The 11,855-nt window shown below is 37.2% G+C and overlaps 1 protein-coding gene across 1 annotated transcript; it reads left to right on the top strand.

Annotated features, from left to right (window-relative positions):
- Positions 1–2,921: 2,921 nt before the first annotated feature.
- On the top strand, positions 2,922–3,464 carry LOC128118837 (zinc finger protein 844-like; the record flags this gene model as incomplete). The annotated part of the gene is made up of 1 exon (XM_052751603.1): positions 2,922–3,464. A coding segment is annotated over one exon (543 nt), but the record flags the coding sequence as incomplete, so codon positions are not given.
- Between the last annotated feature and the right edge of the window lie 8,391 nt (positions 3,465–11,855).

The following is an 11,855-nucleotide window of genomic DNA, read 5'->3' as shown; positions in this document are numbered from 1 at the left end:
CACATATGCCTGGCCCTCACAGTACTCAAAAGAGGGTCTTAAAATCTCTGAGCTAAGAATAATGAACAGTTGTGGGATCCCCCATGTAAGTACTGGCAATTGAACCCATCTGTATACAAGACTAGTAACAGCTCTTAACTTCTGACTCATCTGGCCTGCCCTGTGTTGATTTTTTATAATCAACAGTGATATTGCTCATGTTATCATCTGTCTATTTGTAACTGTTTAAATAAAAAGTTCCTTATAGTAAGACTTCTTAAAGTACGGTTTAAGCTGGAACAATTCAGATTTCTAGAAGATGAATACAGAACTGGAGTAAATGCCTAACTCTTTGTAGCAACTTCAGTAAAGAAACAGTCTCTGAGTTCATCCTATGTATTTGTACATATGATTGATGTTTGCAGTGCAGACAGGTTCTTAATATTTACTTTTTACTGTCCTGGAACTGATTGCATAGACTAGGCTAGCTTTCAACTCAGAAGCACATATACCTGCCTCTGCTCTCTGGTTTCTGGGATTAAAGGCATGAGCCAATACACCAAGCTTACTCATCATTTCTGTAGTTAGTAATTATTCATACAATTTCGTTGATGTGTACTCACTGCTCTTGATGTGTTTGCTTGTCTCTATGTCTGTTAATTGGCAATTCTCTTTTATTCTAAAATAAATTGATGATTATATTGTAATGTCTGAGTTAAAGAATAAGAGTGGGAAGCACCAGAATTATATGACTATATTGTCAAGAAGCATGCATTTATAATGTTGTTGGCATCATGCTTTTTTAAGACAGGGTTTCTCTGTGTAGCTTTGCACTTGATAGCCCAGGATGGCCTTGAACTCACAGAAATCTCCCTGGCTTTGCCTCCCGATTAAAGGTGTGCACCACCACTGACTGGCCATGCTTTTTGTTTTATACATATGTATGACATACTTATATACAGCATATTTTAGGATGCCGTGACCTATAATGATGTGCACATCAACTTCACTCATGAGGAGTGGGCTTTGCTGGATCTTTCACAGAAGAATATCTACAAAGATATGATGCTGGAGACATATATGAACCTCACTGCTATAGGTAAATTTTCATTCATATTTTAATTTAAGGCAAAAATTGTTTTTTGGTTATTGATACTCTTCTGTAATTCTGATTGAGAATGAGGCAGAATGAGGTAACTAAATCAGGAAAGATTCTAAGGATCACTGAAGATAGTAAATCAAATTTTGCACAATTCCTGTAATATTTTATACTTTCCCTCATTCTATATTTTAGGATACAATTGGGAAAATCTTGAAGTTGAAGAACATTGTCAAAGCTCTCAAAGACATGAAAGGTAATTTTTATGTACAAGCTGATACAAAGGTGCCTCTGGATATATTTTAATGTATTTGAAAGTTTTAAAGAAATGCAACAGTGTAATTAATCATAGCTAAATTACATTCATGATCTTTGAATGCTCACAATCCATATACATCAAAGGCAGGTAAATGAATTGTATTGGCAGGTTATTCATTTTAGAAGGAAGACAAGGAATCAATACCTTAACAGATATGAGCATTTGAATCATAGTTCTATCAGAGCTATGCTGTGGAATTGCCCACTCATTTAGTTTCATATGACTCTTACTACCAAAGGTATACATATTAAATATGTGGTAAGTGTATGTCCAAAACCTTCTAATAAACAAATACTCCATATTAAAGCTAGTGTTACTCTCTAGTTTTTCTGACACTGCTAAGCTTAGTGAGAGCAGTCTTAAGAGTCAAGACTTAAGGGGGGATTGTTGTGAAGAAGTCTTAAAACCTATATCACATGTATATGAGGAACAAAAAGTCAACTTGTGTGGAGACAATGTAGAAACTTTTTATTTGTTATTCTTCATTTACTAGGTATAGCATATGTCACTCTGGGTACAAGCCATATGAACATAGCAATATGGAAAAATGCAATGCATCCCTCTACATCTCAAAACAATTATAAGTTATGTACTAGTCTCATATTGAGTAGGCTTGCTTAATGTGATTCAAGTTTACACATAATTGGTTTTCCAGCTTAACTGGGAATACATCTACAAACAAACTGAAGAAAAGTCCTTTGAGTAGTGAGAATGTGTAAAACTTCTGTCTGTCCTGGTTCATTGAGCAAATGTAGTAGGATTCATGGTATAGGAAAAGGTATTAGTGAAATTAAGTGGGGTAAAGGTCTAAATACTTCCAATTCTTTTCATAAATATGAAAAATCTCATTGAGAAAATCATTCCATACATGTGATCCATGTAATGAAGGCTCTAAACATCGTAGGTATCTTCAACAGAGCAAAATAATCCTTAATGAAGGGGAACAACATAAGTATAAGCAAAGTGATAAAAACTTATGATCCAATTTCTCTTTACATTTACACCGAAATGTAAAATTAATTCACACAGAAATAAAGATGTAAAAGATTAATGAATATGGTACAGCTGTTACATTTTCAAATTATCTTTGCAGACCTGAAAGAAGTCAAACTAGAGAGAAAACATATGGATGTAATCAATATGGTAAAGCCTTTCCTCATCATATTTCTCTTCATTTGCAAAAAATAGAACATACTAGAGAGAAACTCTATGAACATGATCAGTGTGGGAAAGCCTTTGCACAACACAGTACATGTCAAATGCTTGAAAGTACAGATACTGGAGAGAAACTGTACGAATGTAATCAGTGTGGTAAAGCCTTTGCTCAAAACAGTGTTGTTCAAAGGCATGAAAGAACACACACTGGAGAGAAACCCTATGAATGTAAACAGTGTGATAAATCCTTTGCACATGACAGACATCTTCAAAGGCATACAAGAACAAATACTGGAGAGAAACCCTATGAATGCAATCACTGTGGTAAAGCCTTTGCCTATCATAGTCATCTTCAAAGGCATGAAAGAACACATACTGGAGAGAAACCCTATGAATGCAATCACTGTGGTAAAGCCTTTGCCTATCATAGTCATCTTCAAAGGCATGAAAGAACACATACTGGAGAGAAACCTTATGAATGCAATCACTGTGGTAAAGCCTTTGCAGATCATAATCACCTTCAAAAGCATGAAAGAACACATACTGGAGAGAAACCCTATGAATGCAATCACTGTGGTAAAGCCTTTGCAGATCATAGTCATCTTCAAAGGCATGAAAGAACACATACTGGAAAGAAACCCTATGAATGCAATCACTGTGGTAAAGCCTTTGCAGATCATAGTCACCTTCAAAGGCATAAAAGAACACATACTGCAGAGAAACCATATGAATGCAATCACTGTGGTAAAGCCTTTGCCTATCATAGTCATCTTCAAAGGCATGAAAGAACACATACTGGAGAGAAACCTTATGAATGCAATCACTGTGGTAAAGCCTTTGCAGATTATAGTCATCTTCAAAGGCATGAAAGAACACATACTGGAAAGAAACCCTATGAATGCAATCACTGTGGTAAAGACTTTGTCTATCATAGTCATCTTCAAAGGCATGAAAGAACACATACTGGAGAGAAACCTTATGAATGCAATCACTGTGGTAAAGCCTTTGCAGATCATAATCACCTTCAAAAGCATGAAAGAACACATACTGGAGAGAAACCCTATGAATGCAATCACTGTGGTAAAGCCTTTGCAGATCACAGTCACCTTCAAAGGCATGAAAGAACACATACTGAAGAGAAATCCTATGAATGTAATCTGTGTGGTAAAGCCTTTACAGATCACAATCATTTTAAAACACATGAAATAACACATACTGGAAAGAAACCCTATGAATGTAATCTGTGTAATAAAACCTTTGCATATCACAATTATCTTCAAATACATAAATGGAAACATACAGGAGAGAAACCCTATAAATGAAACCAATGTGTTAAAGCCTTTGTACAACGCAATTATCTTCAAAGCCATAAAAGAACACATACTGGAGAGAAACCATATGAATGTAATCAATGTAGTAAAGCCTATGAACATCAAAGTCATCCTCAAAGGCATGCAAAAACACATACTGGGGAGGAACCTTATGAATATAATCAATGTGGTAAAGTCTTTGCAGATCATAGTCATTTTAAAGCACTTGGAACAATGCATGCTGGAAAGAAACCCTTTGAATGTAATCTGTGTAATGAAGCCTTTGTACATTACAGTCATCTTCAAAGGCATACAAGAACACATACTGGAATGAAATCCTATGAATGTAATCAGTGTAGTAAAGCCTTCTCACATCACAGTTGTCTTCAAATATATAAAAAGAGACATGTAGGAGAGAAACCTTATTAATGTAACCAATGCAGTAAAGCCTTTCCTTGTAACAGTGATCTTAAAGTGCATAAAAGAACACAAACTGGAGAGAAAACCTATTAATGTAAACATGGTGATAAAGCCTTTGCTCAAAACAATGTTCTTCAAATGCATGAAAGAACACATACAGGAGAGAAACCATATGAAAGTAACCAGTGTTGTAAAGCCTTTGCACATCACAATCATCTTCAAAGGCATACAAGAACGCATACTGCAATGGCATCTTACAAATGTAATCAGTGTGATAAAGAATTTGAACGTCACAGTAATCTTAGAATACATAAAAGAGCACATAATGGAGAAGAACCCTACAAGAGTAATACTATTAGTGTATATTGCTGTCTTAAATCCTGTGAATACAACATTAGATTTTGAAGATCTAAAGAAACTCATACCAAAGGAAATGTGATTATAAAGATTTGGTAAGATCTTTAGCCAACACACTTACATTCAGTACATAAGATTTTTCTTGAGGGAAATATCTCACAGGTGTCAAAAATCTCTTCAAACATTATGATGTCCCTCTGTATTTGGTTTATACCTGCAAATTCACATGGAAGAAAGGATTATGGATTTAAAGGATATGGTAACTAATTTAGATTTCATACTTCAATTACGTGAGATAATGAATCCACGTGTAAAAGTTCATGAATGTGTATAAATTCATTTCTGTTGCTCTGATATATCATGTCAATGTGAACATATGAAAGTGGTTAATTGGCCATTGGTTCCAGACTGATATAGGGTCAGAATGAAAGTGACATGGAAACAAGTGTCATACATGGCAGCTACAGTAGGAAACTGAAAATTCCCATCCTTAATCTGCAACATAAAGCATAAAGTGTAAAAGGGAAATGGTAAACTCTTAGACCAACCCACCATGACATATTTCTTCCCCTAGGGCAGCATTTTCTAAATAATCCCAAATAATACCACAAACTAAACATGATTGATTTCTCTGATGTCAATCCTACATGCTTGCTTTCTGTTACACAAACCAATACATAATGCAGAGAAATTCTGTAAGCATTTAGATTCCTCAATACCTTTGTGACTAGAATTACAGGAGAAAAACATGAGTAAAAATTAGTTTAAGAGTTGTTTTAATTTTAATTATGTGATATCTCTCTGTACTTGTGCATGTTTATTCTTGTTCCCAAGAAGATTAGACCTTTGGAACTTCTTGTTGTTTGGATTACTGCAAGTTCTCACAATCCATACTTTGTTCCTGGGAATGAGCTTGTATTAAGATATTGCCGTGTCTCTAGCCCTGTAAATACTTTAGAGCTTTTTTCATGTCATATTTATATTAGGAAATAGGGGAAAGGTCATAGAAGAGAAAAATCCTTTTCATATAAACATTTGGTAAAACTTTAGACATCACAGTTTTCTTCATAGTCAAGAAAAAAAATTCTAACATCCCTTTTTAATTTCTTTGAAGTAAGTAAATTACTAAAAATGTTCACTAAAGACTGATGTGAAGGTCACATTATGGCTTCTCTTTTGCAACATTTGATGTATAAAGTGGCTATATGTTTTGCAAATCCATTTAGTGAAGCTTATTTTGTGGTTCATCTATTCCTTCTGTGACTTTTGTTCATGTTCTATTGTGCATTCACTTAGTGAGTGGTATTTTTCTGCTGCAATGTATAGAATAATGGTTATCATGTAAATGGTCTATTTGTATTAAATATCAGGCAGAATGTGAGCATAATTTTCAAGTAAGGATGTCTGTGAAAGGATAGTGGGTTTTTGTTCCTGGTTTCATTTTTCATAAATTCCTTTGAAATACTCATTGTTATCCAGTCTGGCTTGTGTGTCAGTAATTAGTCAAGGATATGCTTGAACTCATAATCCTAATGCTTCAGTCTCCTAAGTACAAGTCTAAGTATAGATGATGCACTCCCAAAATTTTCTGTATTGTCAAAACTTTTTAACAATTTTAATGTTAAAATACTTAATAGAGAATATGAAATAAAATTAAATACCTCATGTGTGTATGCAAAGAAACATTTTATTATATGTATTTCCTTGACGTTAAGGTTTTCTTTGCAATTTTATCAGTTATTGTTCATTTTTTTCTTATTTAGATCACTTTTTCCTTTACCTCAGGTTATATTCACACACTATAATTGAGAATTGCTTTGATCATTTAATCATCCCTGTGCTGTTGAGGACTGTGAAGATAGTCCCACCATTCCTTCTAGTCTGTGTCTTAACCAGTCAGTGAGTAAGAAAAATAAACCAATGAATGAATGTCTTCCAAACTCTGGCATTTCTGGAAACTTACAAGTAAAGAGGGACTTGTGCAATAATTGAGTTGACATCCTAATGTTAATCAGGTTTAGACACAGCAAAGAAATGGGTGAGCAAGAAAATAGGTTAAAGCTTTTTTGCTATGAGAGTAGATGACATTAGCAATGAGTACTGAAGTTATCAGTGTTAGATAGTCAATAATTGTACTGTCTGATCACGGATCAAGCAATTAAGAATCTAGTTCAAGAACTGAACTTTCATGAAACCAAATTACTGTAGTTACTCTAGTTGAACCAAAATAGGAGATCTGGATAAAATGGTGTGTTCCTGACTAATAAGACTGTGATTTTCTAGGTATAAGATGTTTAGCCTGAGAGAAAAGGTGTGAGCTTTCCTTGTTGTACTCTAATACAAATCTCTAGTCTCTGCAGCACAGGGCCATAAATCCTGTTACAATTTCTTAACATAATTTGGGGGATTATCTTTATATTGTTTCCACCAACTATTTCCTGACACTGTAACCAAGTGTTAGGCATTCCAGAATGGATTTTGCCAGCTCAGTGAGAAGGCAAAAGAAACAGGACAATGAATATTTTAGTTCAGCCCAGGGTTTTTAATGTACAGTGGCATTGCAGAGGTGCTTGTATGAGAATGGGAATTCATTGTCCATATATTACAACCAGTGATGTTCACAGTACAGAAAGGAAAGGAGCTGTAAAATTTTCCAGTTTTCTCTGCAGTTTGGGTTGCAATTGTACAATCAGTTAATCAATTATAGGTGATTAATAAATGTCCTGAGTGATCATTTCTTGGGCTCCACAGACTAGGTTCCTTGGCCAGGAAATTGACATATCCGCACTGAAATGTTAGTTCTGTACCCACAACAAAGATCCAGTTCTCCTGACCTAGGGCCCTTTTAACAGACCTTCATTACTACTTTTAACTTTTCTCCTTCCTAAGGCATGTAGAATCATTTAGCATTAGAGATCAGAGCTCCCCAAAGCACTTTTGGCATCTTTGGTCTCTGTAAAGGATGAAATCCTCAGAATCCCAGTGACACTTCTGGCTGTTAGTTAAGAAAGGAACTGCTTACTTTTCTTTGAGGTTTCTTTTTAACCTAAATTGTGTAGTTGATTTTTACTGCCAGTAATTATCAGACCTCCTTCTGAAGCTTTAAGCCTAACTTCCATTTTGGAATGAGGCAGTGACTGATGTGTGGTCTTCCAACTGAATTTCATTTATCAGGTGCAAGTATTGGGATACTATGGTGGTATTGTGTTCCCCAAAATATTGTTAATCCTAATAAACTTATCTGGGGTCAGAGAACAGAACTGCCACTAGATACTAAGGCTAGAAAATGGTGGTACTCACGCCATTAATCCTAGCATTAGAGAGGGAGAAATCCATCAGGATCTCTGTGAGTTTAAGTCCACACTGGAAACAGCCAGGCATGGTGGAACATGCCTTTAATCCCAGGAAGCGATGGCAGAAAGCAGAAAGGTATTTAAGGCATGAGGGCCAGGAACTGGAGCAGGTTAAGCTTTTAGGCTTTTGAGCAGCAGTTCAGGTGAGACAGATTCGGATGAGGACACAGAGGCTTCCAGTCTGAGGAAACAGGATCAGCTGAGGAATTGGCAAGGTGAGGTGGCTATGGCTTGTTCTGTTTCTCTGATCTTCCAGCATTCACCTCAATATCTAGCTCCAGGTTTATTCTTATTAACAAGACCTAATAATTTATGCTACAGGGTGCCTTTCCAGAGGGCTACTTGTCAAGACAAAACTCTCACATGTAGGTGGGAAAGAAATTCCTTTACTGCTGTCTGTCTAACATGCTGCTCAAGGGACCATTGCAGGGTCACAACCAACATTAAGTTCTGTTGTGCTATGAAGACATCATAATTCTACAACAGAAGCATCTCCAGAATCTTGAAAAGAAGTTTTGAGTTAAGGACTCCTGTATCGATAGAGGTGGATTTGAACCCTGTCTGTAGTCCCACAGGTCATTGCCCGTGTTATCCGCCTGACTAACCTACCCAAATTCTTTCATTACAGGCCTGCAAGATCACAGAGTTCTATAACTACCAGTCTGAGTCATATAGTGGCCTGTCCATTGCAGTAACAGCAAAAAGATTTGTGTGTGTAAAATGGCTTCTCATTCAGACCAGAAGAGTAGGAACAGTCTACTGTGTACATGGCAGGGGGAACCAGACTAGAAAATACCTAGGTCAGAGGATGATAATTAAGGCAGTGAACTTCAGGGGTCTCCTTTACAAAGAAGGACTGATGGGGCATGGTGAGTGTGTTTGTCTTTATTTTTCTATATGTATTATTTCTCTCCATGTGAATGAAGACAGACAGAATTGGCGGGTGGCCAGTTTAGGGAGGATAGCTGGAATTACTAAGTATTCAGTTTCCAATTAGAGAACTCTCTTGTGAAAATATTTGCAATCATGATTGATATAGTTACATCAGCTGAGAGGTTTGAGACACAGGCCATCGACTGTTACTCCATGTGTCACATTACAGGATTTATTGGCTAACACTTTCCATTGGACAAAGTCATACAATCTCATGTTAATGGCATTACTGAGAAGTACCTATTGAGCTTCAAAGTCAGGAGAGCTAAATGTTCTTCCAATTATGTTTATCATTTAATAAGTCAATTATTAGTATCATTTAAAAAATTTATTTTCGGGGCTGGAGAGATGGCTCAGAGGTTAAGAGCACCGACTGCTCTTCCAGAGGTCCTGAGTTCAATTCCCAGCAACCACATGGTGGCTCACAACCATCTGTAATGAGATCTGGTGCCCTCTTCTGGCCTGCAGGCATACATGCAGACAGAACACTGTATACATAATAAATAAATACATCTTTAAAAAAAAATTTATTTTCTTTAAATGTATTACTACTATGTTTTTCTATTTTTCAATGTTTCCTGATTTAAGAATTTCTTTCTATTTTTTCTTAAGTGCTGATTATTTATTTATTTATTTATTTATTTAATCAGTTTAGAGCAGTTGTTCTCAACATTTGGTGTCACGACTCCCTTTTGGGGATTAAATGATCCTATCACAGAACTGGCCTAAGGCCACCAGAAAGCAAAGATATTTATATTACAATTTGTAAAAGGTGCAACAATGTAGTTATCAGGTAGCATAGAAAATAATTTTATAGATAAGTGGGTCAAGAAATCATGGTGAACTGTAATAAAAGGTCAGAGCATTAGGAAGTTTGAGAACCACTGATTTAGATCAATGTCTCTTGTAGCTCAGGCTTGTCTCACACTATACAATTGAGAATTGCTTTGAACTTCTAATCCTGCTTGTGTTGCCCAGTGCTGGAAAGACAGTCCTGAAACTCTTTGCAGGCTACACCTTGAATGATTTTTGGGAAGGAAAAATAACCAGTGAATAAGTATCCTCCAAATAATCCAGATTTTATTGTGAATTTACAAATGAAGTGGGACCTGTGTTAGAATTGAGTTCACTGCCCAGCATTAAAGCAGGTGTAGTCACAGCAGATAAAGGGATGGGCAAGAAAGAACATGAAAATTTTCTGCTGTGACAGTAACTGATATTAGAAGGGCTGTGTGGAGGGTCTGATCTGTTGTTCCACCTGCCTGAGGACCTGAGTTTGAACTCGCAGCACCTACAAAAAAACAAATCCTGAAAAGCAATGGAATCATCAAACCCACACAAGGAATATGGGACAATAAAAGACCCTGCAAGATGTTAGTTCCCTGATACCCTGTCACAAAAAAAAGACACTCTCACTTGGCCAGACAAGATGCAGTGTGCAGAGCATGGCTTAAGGATATTCCTGCAATGTACTGGCTTCTTGTCCCATTATTGCAAACTTGAAAACCTAGCTGGGAGGGTTCTCCCTGCTCTTGAGAACTAGGAGAAAGGAATGTGCCAAACAAGGTGAACATCACCTGCAAGCCCTCAGATGGGGTGGGGCCTTAAAATTCCCTACCTATTTGACATACTGGCACTCAGTCCCTCAAGAACTTGAAAATGTGGGCTTGTTCAAAATGGCAGGCAGGGCATCTTAAAGAGGAACTTCTGATAGGTTGGCAGGTATCCACAATCCAGCATCATGGACCAGCAATGCAATGTGTCCAAGGTCAATGTGAGTTCTCACAGAGGCCCTGAGGAGAAACAGGAACCAAGGATGCATATAGGGTTTGTGCTGGGGTCCTTAGGATTCAAAGGCAGGATGCAGCCTAGGGGTGTATGAGGCTACTGAACCTGAATCTTCCTATTCAATGTCAGGTGGTTTTCTCTGTGCATTTGTAGCATGTGACTCAGTGGGAGTTGCCTGGAAAAAGTACCTTACATTCCCTGCAAAACTCTCTGCCTGTTTTTTCTTCTCTGCAAAGTGACTGGATTGGTTGGTGTCACCTTCAGGAGCTAACTCCACTTATTACATTTCATGTCTCTTGTGCATACCCTTTGGTTTTATGCAGCTCTCACTCCTCTGTCTCCTGCCCTGCAATTCTGAGCATGAAACTAGCCTTTTCATGCATGCTGAATAAGTTTTCCACCATGGAGCCACATCTCCTACCAGGAATCAAGTATGCTTCTTGCACAAAGCACAAGCCTCTAGCTTTGACCTCTTTCTTGGGCAAAACTATTTCTCAAGTCTAGCCAGTGACAAAAGAGGTCAGGTGGAACTCAGGACTCCTGGTTTAATTCCTTTCCTGACTAAAGACCATGAAGTTGTGGCTTCCCTTCCTTCATCTTTCTGGAGTGATATGTGTTAGTTAGATGGGTCCAACATTTCACCAAGTAAGAACTGATTATGCCAAGTGTTTGGCAGCCAAGATCTCTGTGTGTATCAGAGAGACAGCTACTGTCCCTTTACATGAAAAGAATAAAATTTCTGATATGCAGGCACTCACATTGACAGGTGTCTTGGGTTATCATACAGAAAGAATTGGAGAGAAAAAGAATGAGACTTGGAATTAGGGGAGTCCATTATGATTCCTCAGAATAGGTGACTGACACCCGGCCAAACCTGGAAAGCCTTGTCAGTGAAGAACCCATGATGACAAGAGCAGAGACCCCATCACTCTGCTCTTTGGGACACTTGCTGTGGTCCCTGCTTTTGTTTGTCTCATCTGTCTTTTCAGTCTGTCTCCAGGAGAATGTTTTTCTTCTTAATTCACAAAATGGATTCAGGCACGAGCTGGCTTTTGACATGAATCCCTAGGCTTTCTAAAACCAAAAATTTGGATGAGAGACAAAGCTCATGTTCTAGCTCTTAGCACATGCAAGATAAAGGC

Source organism: Peromyscus californicus, unplaced genomic scaffold (assembly GCF_007827085.1).
Source record: "Peromyscus californicus insignis strain IS unplaced genomic scaffold, ASM782708v3 Scaffold_230__1_contigs__length_37798, whole genome shotgun sequence".
Taxonomy (NCBI): domain Eukaryota; kingdom Metazoa; phylum Chordata; class Mammalia; order Rodentia; family Cricetidae; genus Peromyscus; species Peromyscus californicus.
Note: the sequence above shows the minus strand (reverse complement) of the source record. Positions and strands in the feature narration are given on the sequence as shown.